General features: G+C 38.2%; 1 protein-coding gene across 1 annotated transcript in view; it reads left to right on the top strand.

Annotated features, from left to right (window-relative positions):
• The window catches only part of LOC118746507, a gene marked incomplete in the record, with an annotated part of 49,150 nt that extends 31,098 nt beyond the window's left edge, over positions 1-18,052 (top strand). The window contains 7 exon segments of the mRNA XM_036480357.1: positions 7,506-7,646; positions 7,708-9,339; positions 9,341-10,063; positions 16,567-16,714; positions 17,049-17,254; positions 17,309-17,546; positions 17,626-18,052. Of these exon segments, the coding sequence (XP_036336250.1) occupies positions 7,506-7,646; positions 7,708-9,339; positions 9,341-10,063; positions 16,567-16,714; positions 17,049-17,254; positions 17,309-17,546; positions 17,626-17,792 (3,255 nt within the window).
• Positions 18,053-18,946: the final 894 nt, after the last annotated feature.

Genomic DNA, 18,946 nt, shown 5'->3' with positions numbered 1-18,946 from the left:
ATTTTTCTGATCATTTGAGACAACATGTTGTGTGTTTTGAATTTGACTGATAATGTATCAAGCCGTTCAGAAGACGCATTACTATCACTGATTTTTTAAGCAACGGTTGAGCTCAACTGCTGCGCCTTCTGAACCTACCCATTGTTATTGTCTTCGTTGTTTGCTCAGTTACTATTTAGTTATATATATGTATATATTTTTTTTTGTACCCTACATTCGGCATAGCTATTAGGTGCATACTTACATATATTATCAAAATATATGCTAAATACTGTTTTGTTTCAAAGACAGAATTTTTAGTACTTTCATGTATCAAAGAAAGTATTTGAGTTTATTAAATTTTACAATAATAGCTTAGAATGACATAATTTACTTGGCCAATGATTTATAGGGTATATTGCATATTTTTAGTGTTAATTATAATCTTTGTTATTGTTTGTAGTGTTGCTATTTCTATGCGTGAATGTAATGGGCAGTCAATAGAAATAATGATAGTGTTGATTTTTTTAACTAATATGGTTACGGGTAGACGGGTAAACGGAGAATAACCATAACTTTGAAGGCCTAATTATATGATTATTTTCTTTATAGGAACGAGCTCAAATATCATTTGGGTTACTCGTCAAAGCCTTTATGAAATAATGAAAAACTTTGACTTCGATCAATTCAATGATAAATTTAACGTTTTAACAGGACAAATGAAAGGTCGCATCAGGTCATCTGATGAAAATTTAAAAGAATTTAATGAAAAGATGAGATATTTCATCTCTGACTTCAAAATTCGTTGGAATAGGCCCTGTAAACCGAAGAAACGTCAATTGTCAGAAGAAGCTCTAGAGGCGTGAAACAAAGATTTAAGATCTACAGAGAACATTTTTCTGGAAAGTGCAACAGAAAAGAGACGAATGAAACTATCATCACCTGAAATGCAATATAACGTATCATCATCGATGTGGGGAGTTGTAATTTGATAAAATCTATCATAGCAATTAAAAAGTAAGTTTTGAATTTTTTATAAAGTACGACGTTTTGCATTTCAGTGACGATAATGATACTGTATCAAGTATGATATTGTATCAAGTATGAGAAAACTACCCCAAAAAAATGGCAAGATTTGCCGAAAGAAGCACAACAGTTGTTAATTGTGCAGCCTTATACCGATGATGAAGATGTTAATAGTGAAGACAATGACGCAAGCGAAGATCATGATTATTTTTATTAAAGGTTATATATTCTAAATTACTTTCTAGGCTTAACAAAAACATGTAGATAATTGTTGAAGAGAAAATGTGTACAATTCGTATTTATTATCATATAAAAAATTACCTGAAAAAGTGATAATGATGGAAGTGCTGTTCAACTTGTAATTAATGATGATTAGGTTTTTAACAAATTATCATTAATAATAACAAGTAAGAAAGTCTAAGTTCGGGCGGAGCCGAACATTAAATACCCGGCGCAAGTATTAAATATATGTTTTTCACCTTTCCGAAAGCTACCGCTACATGGTAAGCCGGGGTGTATCAGTTTTGAGTACATTTGCGTCCTTAAATTTCGAAATATCGCAGTTTCAAGCATTTCTGAAATTTACCGTTATATGAAAAGCGGCCGCAATTTTAGTCCGGTTTCAATACTTTTCGGTGTTTTGGTTCTATGGGGCAAGTACAATAACCACACCAAGTTTGGTACAAATTGGTAGAACGGTTACAAAGATACATATATATGATCATAAGTGGGCGGTGCCACGCCCATTTTCCAAAATTATATCATAAACGTATTTCGATAAGGAATTGTTGCAAGCCTCAATTTTGAATAAATTATCTTTTAATATTTACTGATTTATCGAAGATTTCGTATTTCTCTAAATTACTGTTATATGAGATGTGGGCGTGGTTACTATCCGATTTGTATGTCGTATCAAGGCCAACAACTGTGCCAAGTTTGAAAGAAATTGGTGCAGCGGTTACCAAGATAAACACATGTAACCATAAGTGGGCGTGGCTACGCCCATTTTCCAAAAATGTATAATATTCTTATTTTTTGTCTAAAACTTATTGTAAATATCAATTTTGAGTGAATAATCTTCAGTAATTACTAAAATATCGCAGTTTTCGTATTTCTGAAAAGTACCGTTATATGGGAGGTAGGCGTGGTTACCGTCCGATTTTGCCCACTTTCAACACCATCCGTCCTACGCCAGAAATCAGTACACGTACCAAGTTTCGTTAAGATATCTCAATTTTTACTCGAGTTATCGTGTGCACAGACGGACGGACGGACAGACAGTCACCGCTTAATCGATTTCTCTTTTCATTCTGATCATTTATGTATACACTAGCTCATACCCGCGGGTTTCACCCCGCGCTTTTATGCAAATATGAAAAATAATTTAATGATGATAGATTTTATTTCTGTGCCCATTTCGTTATAGCTGGTTATTTTTTAAGCGAGTTAAGGTAATTATGCCGTTTAAAACTATGAACTTATAAAATCTCGTCTGCGCGCTAGGCATACGAAAGATATCAATCCCTCTAAGTTTACCATAAAATGGTTCCAGGTATACGACGCGTGAACGTGTAACCTTCTTGGAGGTGCCACGGTGGGTTCTAATATTTCCAGCGCAAATTTAGTAACCTGGCCTTGATGAAATACCACTTCTCATTACTGTAGCAAATACCTCAAGAGAGCTTTAGATTATAAGGGCGAACCCGGCTCTCCCATTTCCATTTAATTAAATTTATTCTGTCAGTACGGCACTTATAAAATAAATCTCCATAACAAATTTAAAATACTTCGGGAGATTTTCTATCCTTCCAGAGATATTTATTAAGAAGTTTTTAGTATGTATGGGTGGCGACATGCCTTCTTTTTTAATAACTCACACGAGCAGTTGATACATTTTGTATACACAACTCCATACCAAGTTCCAGTATTCTTCCACAAACACTTCCAGGGATATGTGGCAAGAAAAAGTAAATTTGTACTGGAAGTGCCACGCCCCTTTTTCTTATAACCCTAATCTTCTTCCATGAATTTAGAATTGATTTTACATACCACAGTACCAAGTCCCAGTACTCCACCATGAACACCTCTAGAGATAAGCAGTATAAAACAGTAAATTTTTACGGGAGGAACCATGTCCCATTTTCGAATAACGCAAATTTTTCTCCATGAGTATGGAATTAATTTTGTATACACATCTCGGTGCCAAGTTCCAGTCCTCTGCAATAAACACCTCCAGTGATATGCAGCATAGAAAAATCAATTTGCATGGGAGTTGCCACACCACCTTTTCCAATAACTCTAATTTTTCTCCATGAGTATGGTATTAGTCCATTTTTCTCCGTGAATATGAACATGATTTCACACAGTGTTGGCAAACTGTTAATCTGATTAAAATTAACGATTAAAATGTTAATCGCATTTGACGATTAAAATTAATTAGTCGTAATCGACTGTACGATTAATGATAACAGCTTTTTAATCGTTAATCGCTGGCTGCGATTACGTTTAATTAATTTAAAACATTATTCGTTCCAATTAAAAATAAAATCTGATTAAATTGTCTAGTTTGTCCGAGTTTGAAACCAAACACCAGTTGTAGTAATTATTTTGTGTTTTACGCTTATAAAAAGCACATAATATACAAAAATTATAATTATTGTTATTAGTAATACATAAACTGGGAACTTTTGCTTTCCTAGTTTGTATAACGTTTGTTGGTATATATCTTAATGAAAATGCACACCAAATTGCTTAGATTGATGAGGAATTAACTTGCTTTGTGTGCACAGGGAAATTCCAGCATAACTTAATTAATCACCAAACCTACTTGACCAAATTAAGAGTTAATGATTAAAAATTAATTTTTTAATCGCGGTTACGATTAAGTGTTTAATCAGATTAAAATTAATCATGATTAACTGTAATCAGATTGAATTTAATCGAGTTAGCTAACTGATTAAAACATCAATCGATTAAAGCCAACATTGATTTCACATACATATCACTATACCAAGTTTCAGTTCTCCCCCACAAATACTTCCAGAGATATGTATGTAATATGAAAATTCCAATTTGTATGGGAGGGACCTTGAGTTACCGGACTTACTTTCAGTCTAAGACCATCCTTCCGAAATCCGTAGTAAGTGTACTAAATTTCGTTCTGATCGGAAAACCGGTTAAGGAAGTAGCCTATTTTTCAATCCCGGTCATAAACCACCTTTGAGCAAAATTTCATTTTCAAACAGGTGGCAATTCTTAAAAAAGTAGCCTATTTTCCAGCCTAGGTCATAAGCTATCTGTGTGCAAACTTTCATGCAAATCAGTTCAGTAATTTACGCGTATTAATTTAATTAATCTTTTCTAATACCTGATAACTCTTAAAATAGTAGCCTATTTTCCAACATAGGTCATAAGCTATCTCTGTGCGAAATGTCATGCAAATCTGTTCAGTCGTTTCCGCGTATTAATATAATTAAAACTTTTTTAACAGGTTGCAACTCTTCCAAAAAATTTGCCTCTTTTCCACTGTAGGTCATAAGCTATCCGCTTGCAAAATTTCATGCAAATCCGTTCAGACTTTTCCGCGTATTAATTTAATTAAACTTTTTTAGCAGGTGGTAACTCTTAAAAAAAGTAGCCTATTTTTCAACCTAGCTCATAAGCTATCTGTGTGAAAACTTCCATACAAATCAGTTCATTCATTTCCGCGTATTAATTAAATTAAACATTTCTAACAGGTGGCAACTCTTAAAAATAGTAGCCTACTTTCTAACCTAGGTCATAAGATATCTGTGTGCAAAGTTTCATGCAAATCCGTTTAGTCGTTCCCGCGTATTAATTTAATTTAACTTCTTCAACAGGTGGCAACTCTTCCAAAAAATTTGCCTATTTCCCACTGTAGGTCATAAGCTATCTGCTTGCAAAATTTCATGCAAATCCATTCAGTCGTTTCCGCGTATTAATTTAATGAAACTTTTTTAACAGGTGGCAACTCTTAAGAAAAGTAGCCTATTTTCCAATATAGATCATAAGCTATCTGTGTGCAAATTTTCATGCAAATCCATTCTGTCGTTCCCGCATATTAAATAAATTAAACTTTTTTAACAGGTGGCAACTCTTAAAAAAATAGCCTATTAACCAATCTGGCCCATATGCTCTCTGCGTACAAAATTTCATGCAAATCCGTTCAGTCGTTTCCGCGTGATGATTTCCCAAACATCCAAACATACAAACTTTCACATTTATAATATTAGTAAGAAGTAAGATAGTAAGATTTGTCTATATCTATCTCGATTCGTTTTGCCTGTTACAAACAACCGTTATGTGAACAAAGTTATAATACCCTTGTGCACAAGTGCGCTCGGGTATAAAAATTATTTGTGGGAGTAACAACTCAATTTTAACTTTTCTCGCTCTTTGGTAACGCCATAAAAACCTACGTAAAAAAATTCCCACTAAACTATTTTCGGATTTGTCTTTTTTACTTTATTTGGTGCTAGTTATACAAATACATCAAAATATTTTAAATTAAATGTACATACGTTTAAATTGATCTCCACTTCCAGGGTCGATTACCCCACTGTGCGTCGTGCGCCGCAATTGTGTTTACTCTGACGGATTTCACTGCAGCAACTGTACAGAGATTTAAGAACCTTCGGCTTTTGTGTTTTGTTTGTATTTTAAGCGTGCCTATTAAAATGGTCTTGTGCATAGAAAAAAATTTTCGGCTACAAAAATTGTATGGGCTACAAAAGAGGATGCCGATTTTCTTTTTTAAAAGGATTCTAAAAAAAAGTTTGAAACTTTCAGGGAATTTTGCAGAACTTTTATAATTTTTGCAAAAAGCTTGAAATTTGGATTTCTATAGCTTTTGGTAGATGAGCTATACTTTTATCAAGAATTAATAAACATTAATCAAACAAAAGAAAAATAGTCAAACAATGTCAAAATGTCGCGACGCTATTGATATTTCTGAAAGTATTAATTTTTTTTTTGATTTTATATACTTTTTATATATGTATGAATGGGTGCTTTTATTGCGACAATTTTTTGTTCACTCCCACCTCAAAACTTTGTGGGAAATACTAAAAATAATTCCCTGAAAATTTGAGCCCTTAAGACCAAGGCGTGCAAAGATTTCCTGTTTAAAATACACGTAAATACACATCCAACCCAGCTTCGATGAATACGAATACAATCTTCGGCATTTGTTTTCTTATATTTTTAAGTTATTTTTACAGATGAAGAAAAAACTAGCGATGGATCGGGGTTTTTCTTAGATCTTTGACAAATACTTAGTATTCAATCGTTACGTAATTTTTACCAAATTAAGGGCCAGACTTATGCCGACTAACAGTGCGACTCTCCTTACAACTATACATTGAACATTTGTTTGGTCCCTCGAAAATCAAAATGGAGCACTTGCGAGCAAATTATTTTTGCTTTGATTGCTCAAAGATAACTGTAGTAACATATATTTCAAGGAACCAAACTTCGACAAACCTTGACAAGTAAACAAAAATACCAATACATATACGAAAATATAAAAATAGACACATTTTAAATTTTTTAAAAGAAGGCCATATTAAAAGCAAGTTACTTAAATTAAGTCTTAAATTGTAGAAATGGCCTTCTTCCATGTTCTAAAGGTTTTTTCTTGAACCTAACACCACTGTACTTCGCTAAAACACAATTACCGAAGAAACAAGTAGAACGACTTAAAGCGTGGAAAAAAACTATCAAAACATTGACTGTTTTCAGGTTGACATATGTCAAAGGGAAAGCAGCGGAGGGAGTTTTCATGGCTACCATTTAATAGATCAGTTATTAGCTTTAGGAATAGTGTGTTTTACTGGACTTTCGCAACAATTGGTAAATCTGACTTCTGACCGGTTTTTCTGCATCGTTTAAAATCTTTTCATGGTAGATTTGTTGATGTATCATTACGCCCTGTTCAATACAAAATACCACTAGACAACATTCATGCAGCATGTGAAGCATTCCTGGACACACTCGATGCTCTTATCCACGCTAAATATGGATACATCGAACTTTACTAGTTTTTATGATGGACTGATGTTTTTAAATAAAAAAGGCAAAGTTATAGCATTTTCAATTGGTAACACTTCGAGCGCCCCTACTCCGGTATTTATGGAGTTTGCAGCTTTTTATTGAAAATAAAATATATATATATATATAAACAAATAAATGCGTTTGGAGTTAGCTGATTTTATTTTCGATTATTTTTAGCGATTGTAAATACTTGCTTCCACCACTATGTACAGAAATTTCCCCCCTTTCGGTCGGTATCAAAAAGTTATTTTGACCGAAAAGTGAAGCTAGCAGCTTTTACCGCGGCGACGATATAACGACTAACGACTTTTTGAAATGGCGAATTCACCATGGGGGAAATTTAATTGCAAAGTTCCTCTTTACACAATTTAAATAACATTTAAACTAGTAGGAATGTATGACTAATTTTTCTCAATAATACATCGCAGGTGCATGTGATTGAGCGGAAAAGCGGTAGGGTGTTAACTGGGAGCAATGCGCCTACAACACTAAATCTTAAAAAATGGCTTCAGGAAAATCAGACGTTTGAGGTTGTACAACCGGGAGCCTTCCAAGCTCAAGGAATGGAAGTAAGTTAAGGCCGGGTGTAATTTAAATATAAAATTTTAATGATATGAATTATAATTTTAGAAGAAACAAAAGCAACGGCAAACACAACTATCTCCTGTGATTATTTCTAGTGTTGGCAAACATATCACGCAGTCACCTCACACCACACAGAATGTGCAAGTGGCTGCGTCTCCAAATCCTACAAGCGTTTCCAAAACTCTTCAGTCTCAAAAAGAATTCGACTCGGTCCTACCAGTGCAAAAGCCGGTAAAGCAATTCATTGAACAAATAGCTAAAACTGCGCCAAACAGTCCTCGACCAGGTACACCCAAACAACTACAAAAGTATCCACAACAAGTTTCAATCAAACCAGACAAAGCGGCCCGCAGTGATGCAAAAGAAGATACAAAGGAGCGAAAGGAAAAGTCATCGAAACAGCGGTCAGTAGTGGATATTGTTGTCAAAAAGCATTCCGAAAATGCTTCACCTGTAAGCACAAACTCTGAACCGATTCGACTGAATGTACGCCGTACTCTAAAAGAACAATTGATCCAGCGAATGAACGAATTGAGAGCTGAAGGTGAGATTGGCAACAAAACTAATGAAAATTTGCCAAAATTAAATATAGAGGAAATAGAGAAATTTGTTTTGGAAACGGAAGCAGAAATGTACGAGTATTTTAATCGAGATACCGGCTCTCGATACAGGGCTAAATATCGATCATTGATGTTCAACATTAAAGATAGAAAGAATCGCACCCTATTTGCTAAAATTTGTACTAAAATAATACAACCTAGGCAACTAGTTCGAATGTCAGCGGATGAGTTAGCAAGCCAAGAATTGGCACAATGGCGCGAAAATGAAGCAAAACATCAGTTAGAAATGATAAAGAAATCAGAACTTGATTTGTTGTCTTGTGCTAAGAACTATGTTTTAAAGACTCATAAAGGAGAGGAGGTAATAGAGGGTAAACTAGAGGACTGTGTTAATTTAGACGTGACTATTCCTGTTGAGGATGTTGTGTCCGTGTTAAATAGCTCAGTTGTGAGTAGTAGTAGCGCTATAGAAGAAAGTGCTAAAGCAGATATGGGGCCAACTGCTCTTTCTTTTGATTATCAACAAAATGATGGTAATCCTTTAGATGAAGAAAATAAAAAAAGTCTTTTAAAGGAAAATGATAGAGAGCGCGACTGTGAGAGAGGTCGAAGCCGCGAACACGGCCGAGATCGCGAACACTCTCATACCCGTGCCCGCTCTCACGATAGCGATAACAGCCGAGAGAAGCAACGAAAAAATAAAGACCGTTACAGAGATAAATCAAGATCAAGAAAGCGCAGTAGAAGTCACTCTCGAAGTCGAAGCCGCAGTCGGGAAAAACGACACAAAAGCCATCACAAGGAAGACAAGCGGGATAAAGAAGAACGGGATCAAGAAAAAGACAAATTTAAAGAAAAAGATCGTAGCCGTGACGCTCGATTAGAGAAAGAGGAATTCGATAGTAAGACGATTGAGAAAAACACAGTTTCGAATTCTCCATTTAATGTAAATTCTATTAAGAGTAACGCAAGCAACATCATTAAAGACAAGAATAAATTAAAGAAACCGACAACTCCAAAATCCATAGAAACTTTCAGTTTAATTGATCAAATATTAGAGTCTACGAAAACTGTGGAGGAGGCTGCAAATTTAATCAGCGAAAGAGGGAAATTAGGGGGGGAAGGAAAAAGAAAGGCAAAAGAAAGAATCGAGCAGACAAACTATCACGCCACCTTCGCCCACATCTTCAGGAATTCAATATATATCTCAACCCAGACATTCAGTTTCGATTGGCAACACAAGTGATGATCAAGAACCAACTAGTACCGTCGCTACACCTCCACAAGACCCATACATTCGCTACTCTGATGTTGACTCTCCAACATTAAGTGGAAATGTATCTACGGCATGTATATGGAGTGGCAACATTAATATGGTCGACGTTGCCTCGTTCCAGATTGTAATTCAACCAGTTGTTGGCAATTCCTTAAATCTTGGAACTTTGTTACCAGATGAATTAGATGTTGTTGGACGTATTGGACCTGATACTGTATGGGAGTATATATCGAAAATCAAAAGGAGTCCCAACAAGGAGATCGTCATAATACGTCTGATCCCCGCCTCGGAATCAGAAACTTCAGCATATAAAGTTTTATTCCAATACCTTGAAAATAGAAATCGTTTGGGTGTTATAAATACTGTTTCGCCGCAGATTAAAGATTTTTACATATATCCACTGGGGGCAGGCAAGACAATGCCCTCAGTATTACAACCAACCGAAAAAGTAGACTTTTATGAAGATCCTTATCGGCCGGATATATTGATGGGTGTCGTAGTGAGGATAATTGGAAAACGTCACTCCGCGGTATCTACCATTTCGACATCATCATCTACATCTAAAGTAATGAACATGTTTGATTATTGCATGCAAACCTTTTTATACGAATCATTTTTATACATAGTATAGTGCTTTTAAGAAACACTTCATATCGTCATCCTTATGCTAGAAGCATGAATGTGCAAATTTATCAGTTTTGGGTTTTCATTAACCTTTAGATGTTCGATGTTATACCAAAATCCAGAATGACATGCATGACCGGAAACCATATACTCTTAGGTCTCTTTTTATGCGTATTTGAATTTGTGCGGTTTTTCAAACCATTATTTCGCAGTAGTAATTTTGCTTTTTTGAGAGTTTTTATTACTTTTTTCAGTGTGTAAAAGACGATGCTTCTGATAAATAATTTGTCTTTGTATTCTTAGCTAGTAATAATAATAATAGATGGGCGCTTACACATAAGTGGAGCTTCTCCTTCAATTTGTGGTGTGCGTCTTGATGTTGTCACACAAAGGGGAGGGACCTACAGTTTTACGCCGACTCCGAACGGCGATTGTATTTTTACGAGAAGCTGTTTTTCATGGCAGAAATACACTCGGAGGTTTGCCATTGCCTGCCGAGGGGCGGCCGCTGTTAAGAAAAACCCTGTTTTTCTAATTTTTTTTATGTATTCTTACATAATTCATGTATTGGGGTATTTTTATTTATTTATTTTTTTTTTTGTTAAAATGCAGATAAAATTTTATTTATTTCATTAATGTTCGGTTTCACATGGAATAATAGTTGTTGAAGTGAAGAAATAAATAATTTTTTTGCTCAATAATGCCTCACTAGATTTTTTTATGCGCTTTTTTTTAGAATTTTTTACATGGAGTATCTGAATTTATGCGGTTTTTGAAAATGCTGGAACGCATCCCCTGTTTTTGTATGAAAGTAAAGAACTTTTTTATGCGGATTTTTTTATGTGGCTTTCTGAGGAACGCATCTACCGCATAAAAAGAGACCTAAGTGTATTTTACAATTTGAATTGCATAAATGTAGTTAAGTCTCGTTAAAAAAAAACTTTCAAACTTGATTTCCCAAAATGTTCATGTTTACACATGCATGTTTCTGGCATACGGGCGACGATATGTGATTCCATACAGTCAGTCAATAATGTTTAGGAACAGCGGTTCTACGTACCGGAATGACTCGGGTTTCACCCGACCAAGGGCTGTTGTTTCGGCGATCTAACCCCGTTTAGGTCGGCGAAGTATCTCAGAAGTTGTCCGTCCATAGGGCAACATTCACTACGCTTTCTCCTACTCAGGGCTGGCATCGAGTCAAACCCTGGGCCAGAAATATACACCTGCTGTGTATGCCGAAGACGATTACACCACAACTCCACCTCAGTCAAGTGTAATGCCTACGAGGGGTGGAGTCACCTCAGGGTCTGCTCGGGACTACGGACACACAGACAGTGGACCACGTCGTACGTGGCCCCCTGTTGCTCAAACAGAGCAGCCTCCACGGCAAACCATAGTCCGCACACAGCAACCACACACAGTCGCCACAACACAACAACATAATAACACCACAGACCGTACCACAGCCACCACAGACCACGTAACACACACAACCGCACCACCACCCACACGCCGCCGCTCCTGGTTCCCCCTACAATCTGCACGGTATGTCAGACCAGAATATTCCGTAATGTGACATCAGTCAAGTGCAACACCTGCTTTGGCTGGTGCCACTTTAGGGCATGTTCAGGTCTGCGTACCACGCGAGATTGGACGGGGAACTTCGAGGGCCCGTGTTGCGCTGCTCGGTCGCAGACGTCAATTGCGACGCCCCCACGACCACCACAGGGCGGCAATCACCTCAGCGCACACACAGCCAACGGCGGCAAGAACATACACCTCACTCACACCCCACATCACGACACGTCTCCCGAACCACATGAAGCTCCTCCAATTCAACTGTAACGGGCTACAGAGCAAGATTGAGGAGATAACCGTTTTCATGTGTCGGCATGGTGTATTAATAGCTGCGGTCCAAGAGACGAAGTTGCACAGCAATTCAACTTTGTTGAATTGCGCCGGGTACAACGTGCACCGTCGAGATCGCGAGCGAGATAATGGTGGTGGCTTAGCGTTCATCACGCACCACACCGTGCAGTATCGTCTTATCGAAGCAGACATCGACCACAGGGATACCACCCTAGAATGTCAGGGCATCGCTATCCGGTCAGGCGATGTCGAGCTCGAAATATTTAACATATACATACCCCCTGTCACCTGCTGCCCGGCAGGATATCACCCTGATATAGGTGCGCTCCTCAGAGGTGAAAACCGTATGGTAGTAGGTGACTTTAATGCGCACCACGATCTTTGGCACTCAAGCCTGTCGAACGATCGTAGGGGAACAGACTTGGCTGAGCAGATAGACGATTCGACATTCTGCACAATGAACGACGACGCACCCACCAGGATTATGGGTAACTGCAGTAGCTCGCCAGACATCACAATAGTCAGCGCTGGTCTGATAAACAGCATAACGTGGCGACCTATGCTGACTCTAGCATCAGACCATCTACCCATAGTCATCTCGATTGATAAACCAACCGACTTTGCCTCCGCCAAACACCGGACCTATATCAACTTTTCCAAAGCTGATTGGAAAGGTTATGCGGAGTTTACTGAAAACACCTTCGCAGCGCTCCCCACACCAACCGACGTCCATCTCGGTGAACGTAAGTTCCGCAGGGCTATCATTGCTGCTGCAGCTCGCTTCATACCGGCAGGACGTATATCGGACCCACGTCCAAACTTCCCTGCCGAAGCGGCTGTTCTAGCTGATGAGCGTGATAGCCTACGTCAGGCCGATCCCGGAGATCCCCGTATCAGGGATCTCAACGCGGAGATTCGGCAACTAGTAAACGTACATAAGCGGAAGAAGTGGGAGGAGCACCTGAAGACTTGTAATTTCACCTCTGGTGTGAGCAAGCTTTGGTCAACCGTGAGGTCATTGTCTAATCCGACGAAGCACGACGACAGAGTCGAAATTTCCTTCGGCGACCATGCTTCGTCGGACCCGGAGCGATGCGCGAGCTATTTTAGCCGGCAGTTCATACTGCATCCTCCGGTAGACAAAGCCAAGCGTCGAGTGACCAGAAGTCTGCACAAACTGCCAACAACTTGTGCCCCCCTTGCTTTCACTTGCGGTGAAGTTCAGGTTGCCATCGGGAAGGCGAAAGCCTCCAAAGCCATGGGTCCCGACGGAATATGCATGCTGATGCTGACAAATTTGGGTCCTGCGGGGGTAGCGTACCTAACGGAGGTCCTCAACCTGTCAATGGCCACTCTCATCATCCCAGACATCTGGAAGGTGGGGAGAGTGGTCCCACTGCTCAAACCGGGGCAACCCGCCAACAAAGGAGATTCGTATCGTCCGATTACACTCCTTTCCCCGGTAGCGAAGACACTCGAGGCCTTGCTACTCCCGTACTTCACAAACCACCTGACCCCAGCGAAGCATCATCATGGTTTCCGTAAAGTGCACAGTACAACAACAGCACTTAACGCCATAAACACTCAGATAACTCGTGGCCTTAACCGCAACCGTCCCTGTGAGAGAACGATTCTAGTAGCGTTAGACTTGTCAAAGGCGTTTGACACCGTCTGCCATTCCACGCTGCTAGAAGATATAGAGGCCTCCTCTCTCCCACAGAGGCTCAAACGGTGGTCGGCAAATTATCTGAGTGGTCGACATTCGTCGGTAATATTTAGAGACAAAACGAGTAAGCAGCGAAAAATAAAACAGGGGGTTCCTCAGGGTGGTGTCCTTTCCCCGCTACTGTTTAACTTTTATATTTCAAAGCTCCCTCAACCACCAGAGGGAGTCTCGATTGTCTCCTATGCCGACGACTGCTCGATCATGGCGACTGGGAATGGAATTGATGACCTGTGTTTGAAAGTAAGCGGCTATCTCTCCGAACTTTCTCGCTTCTTCACTGCAAAGTGTCTAGCCCTCTCCCCAACGAAATCCTCCGCGACCCTGTTCACAACCTGGACGAAGGAGGTCAGGCTACCGCTGGGGATTCACGTCGATGACACACCAATTCCGACGGTGAATAACCCCAAATACTCGGAGTAACATTCCACAGCCTGCTCTCCTTCTCTGCGCACGCAACTGCTATTGTCAATAAAGTACAGAGCCGCAACAAGGTCCTCAAGTCGCTAGCCGGCAGTACTTGGGGCAAAGACAAAGAAACGTTGCTGGCAACATACAAGGCAATAGGCCGGCCGGTTTTGAACTACGCAGCGCCAGTGTGGTCGCCAGGGACTAGTAGGACGCAGTGGACGAAGCTACAGACGGTACAAAATACGGCACTTAGGACAGCGACGGGATGCCTCCTGATGTCGCCTGAACACCACTTGCACGGCGAGGCGCAAATGTTCCCAGTTAAGGAGCATAATATAATGCTCCGCAAGCAGTTCCTGATCGGGAGCCACAGAAGTGGCCACCCAAACAGACAGCTGCTTGCAGAGGAGCCCTCGCCTAGGCACGTCAGGAGGCATCTATATGAACTGACGGACGAAGTCCAGAGGTTCATTAAGCAACCTCTGGACCCGACAGCGTACAGACAGGCCCTGAACGGCATTCACAGGGACTCAGTCTCGAGTTATGTAGACTCTAGACCTGTGAATGCCGTTCTAGGCATACCACCCCCGGACATAGACGAGACAGAGCTTCATCTGCCTCGGGAGACACGCACTACACTCGCTCAACTTCGCTCCGGCTACTGCAGCAGGTTAAACTCCTACTTGAGTAGGTTGAATGAGGATGTGCCGAACGAATGTCCGGCATGCGGAGAGACCCCACATGACTCGAACCATCTCTTCGCATGCCCGGAAAACCCGACAACCCTAACGGCCTTGTCCCTGTGGACAGATCCCACAGAAGCTGCACGCTTCCTAGGGTTGCCGTTAGTGGAACTTGACGACAACGACTGAGATACCAACCGATCTGGGCGGGGTTGTTGTAGCCGCTACAACAACAACAACAAAAGCGAATTCTTTACAATACGGGCAACCTTTTTTTAATATTTTATTTTTCGCAAATTTTTTATAAAAATAAGGTTAATTGTACAACAAAAACCCCAAAAATCATTGCTCCAAACCTTGTACAAAATTAAAGAAAATTCTGCAAAATTTCATTCAAATATTGCACTTTTTTTACGCTCTCGGGAAAAAGTTGTGTGTGCAGTATTTTAGCCCATTCAATTTTAGTATAATAAAGTGCAATTATACGGAAAAAAGTTGAGTATGCAGTTTTTTTAGCCCATTCAATTTAAGTATAATAAAGTGCAATTATGAGGAAGCTAGGACTTACCATTGATTTTTGGCAAATTTTTTTTGTTGAAGGTGTCGCACATTTTTTCCATATAAAAATATTGTCGAAGGTGTCAGCAAAAAAAAATTGCTAAAAATCAATGGTAAGTCCTAGCTACCTTAAACTTGCACTTTGTTGTACTAAAATTGAATGGGTTAGAAAACTGCGTACTCACCTTTTTAATGAGTGTAAATAAAAAATGCAACGGATGAAAATTTGCAGAATTTTCTTTAATTTTGCATAAGGTTTGGGACTCTGCTTTTTGGGGTTTTTGTTGTAGAATTAACCATATTTTTTTGTTTTTGTTGTTGGCTTTTGAATTTTAAATTATGAAACATTTTTAACAGCAATTAAATAAAACTCATATCTTCGTTTATTGATATCACAATCAAGAGTTCCTGAAAATGACCTCAGACTGAGGTCGAAACATCGACAATTAATGATATTTTAATCGAGCTTGTTAAAAATGTTTCATAGTTTAACCATATTTTTGTAAAAAATTATACAAAAAAAATTTAAAAAGTTGTCGGTACTGCAAAAATTTCGCTGTACCTAAACTTTATTGACTGACTGTACATACTTGTTTGCTACACATATATTTCAACTCTAGGATGCAAACTTAGTTTATTTTCGTTATAAATTCAAAAGACCCTGATTGAGATATTTCGAAAATGATTTTTTTATACTAATACCAAAGTTCAATGTTAAACATTTGTTATTGTGATTTTGAGATATATCTGCAACCATTTCCCATGTTAAGTTAAAAAGTTTTTTCACTTGTAAAATTTTATATTAGTCAAATAGGGTTGTTGTTGTTGTAACAGCATACAAGTACCCAAGAGTTACTACTGAAGCGAGAGTCTCTGGCCATTTATAAATATAGTATTTTGCATTGATGACGATATAATAAATGATTTCTTGGAGGCATATTATATTAGAATCTCTCATTTTTACGTAAAATTAACTTAAATGGTATAAATAACCGCATTGCTTTGTTGTTTAAATTTGCTTAACAATATGTTGAATTTTTTCGTACAGGAAAAGTAGAGATCGAGTTTAATTGCTATCTTGAGACTTTTGAATAATATCCTTTGCCCGCGGAGTGCCAACGTTTCAAGTTTCAATTCAGTTATCTAGCAAATACTCGCAATAGGGAACTATTAACAGTTTGGTATTGTTGCTTTTAGTCCTACCGGCGTGGTACAGAAACGGTCAGCTTTACTCCACCCGGCAGTCCAAAAAGAAAGAGGCGAATGCATGCATCTACACCAAAAGTTGATGAAATCGACGTGGATGCTATAATAAAAGCTCCAATCACTGCAAAGTCACACAAATGTATGTAAATCAAGTTTCAATATAAAGTTACATATCGTCGTTTAAAGTACAAAACCGCGTATCGTCATTCTGCAAAACCGCGTAACTGACATTGGCTGCCAAAAATTGGATTTGGTCACATAAACTCTTGGCTCAATCCCTATCCAATCGTCATGAAATATACTAGCCAGAAATGCGATTGCTTTATAAAAAAGAGAACCATTTTGAAATATGAGTGTTTTTACGCGCTAGAAAATAATTTCTACAACTTCACATACTCGGTTTTGCATTTTGTTGGTACGCGGTTTTGCACTTTAAACGACGATTTGTAGAATACGTTTATATAATTTTTTAGCTACTTCTATGCTACTAACATCTGTAACCGATGATGCTGATGAGCCATATTCACCCGGAGGAAGTTCCGATGATGATACCCTCATTGCATCAAAAAGGGCAGTAAGAGCCGATGAGGATGAATTGAAACGAAAAATGGAAGAGTTAAACCGCCAAATCGCTGCACAAGAAAAGGAGATAGCTGGTCTGCTAAATGTAGAATCGTCGGTAAGATATTAATTAAAATAATCAAATATAAGTACACATTTCCCTATTTTTTAGTGTTTTGCGGCTTCGTCATCATCTAAGACCTCCGCAGCTTTGGCAAATATATCTATCCCCTCAAACCTTTCTCAAATACTTGCCAGCATAAAAAGCAAACCAGAAGGTGGCCAAACGCAATTACCTGCATCTGCACTACCGTCACAGACGTCCCTGATTAAAACTGCAACAAAAGCCTTTAGTAATTTGGGTCCAGATGAAGAGTACAATCCTGAGTTGGTTTCATTTGAAACAAGCGGTAAACAAATTTTATCGCTGACTTTTTTCGGTGGCATTTTTCAACGAAAGTAGTTTGAATTATGTTTTTGTATTTTCAGCAAAACCTGCAGGAAAGACATCTAGCCGCTTAGCTCAGTTAAGTGAAGAGGAGCTTCTGAGTATGGTTCCTGACGGCATGATAGATATTCCACCTGTTCAAAAACCTCAGCCCCTTTGCAAGGAAATAAAAACGCATTTTGACGAGCCGCCACCTCCGGGCGTTTAAATTATTCACAACACGCAATCATTCTCTATGGTGGATCAAAGCTCCTCGTTCGTGTTAAATAAACAATTTTTACATTTACATACATGCATACATATGTACATTTCCCTAAACTATAAAATTAATCATCATACTTACGTAATAGTATGCATTACTCATACATACCTGTTCATGAAAATCGTTAGGCATTTTTTCTGGGGTTTATATAAATCTCATTTTCTTATTGTTTATTTACACAATATACACTAAATTGTTATTTTGCTAAGCAAAAGTAATAAGTGCGCGACGAGAAATAGGCAGGCAAAATTGGACCTAAGGTCCGAAGTTTTCATGCAAGTAGAATAAAATCTACTCTCCCCTTTAGTTTTAGAGTTTTCTTTAAGAATCTGTTTAAAAGGAACTGCTTACTAAATATTTAGTATCGAAGCTTCAAACTTCATGCACTTCACTGAAAACAAAATTGGGTAGGTTATTAACAATTTTATATACTAATATGTTCTTATGCTCTAATTCTGATATTCAATGTAGCTGTAAACCAGAAACACTGCTTGTAAAAAAACTTATAAAAAAATAAATGCAAAAAACTCAAAAAAATAAGTTTATATTATTTAATATTATATATTTTTATTCCTTTGCAAGTCACGGTATTAATATTATTTGGGCGATTTGATATACACTCGGAAAAAGGTTTAGTTATAATTACCAAGATTTGGTTATAGTGACCAAGTAGCATAGTTGGATATGGCGAAATAAATACCTAGTTCACAAAAGTCTGCAATTTGCTTGAGACTTCTAGTTGGGACAAATGTATATTTGTTAATAATTACAAAACGACTACCTTGAGTGGACAATATTGTTAGTTGAATAAAATCATTGTTGAGCAAATATAAACAATGCTTTGGTTGATACAAGTTATCAATTAATTTTGTGAACTTGCTGTAGACTTGAATCAGCTAACCGTTTATTATTGGAAAAAAACGTTCAGTTTGACACAAATAAAAATTTACTCGATGGTAGTTGTATTTACTTTCTTCTTTTATTTGCATATATTAAGCATAAAAAATACATACATATTTACATAAACAGTTACTAGTGTAAATAATACATATGTATGTGGGATTGGGTCCGAGTAGACGGCAACACTGACGTTAGTCCTT

Source organism: Rhagoletis pomonella, unplaced genomic scaffold, assembly GCF_013731165.1.
Source record: "Rhagoletis pomonella isolate Grant_MI unplaced genomic scaffold, Rhpom_1.0 Rhpom_scaffold_00001, whole genome shotgun sequence".
Classification (NCBI taxonomy): Eukaryota; Metazoa; Arthropoda; class Insecta; order Diptera; family Tephritidae; genus Rhagoletis; species Rhagoletis pomonella.
This window is presented reverse-complemented; position numbering and strand designations above follow the sequence as displayed.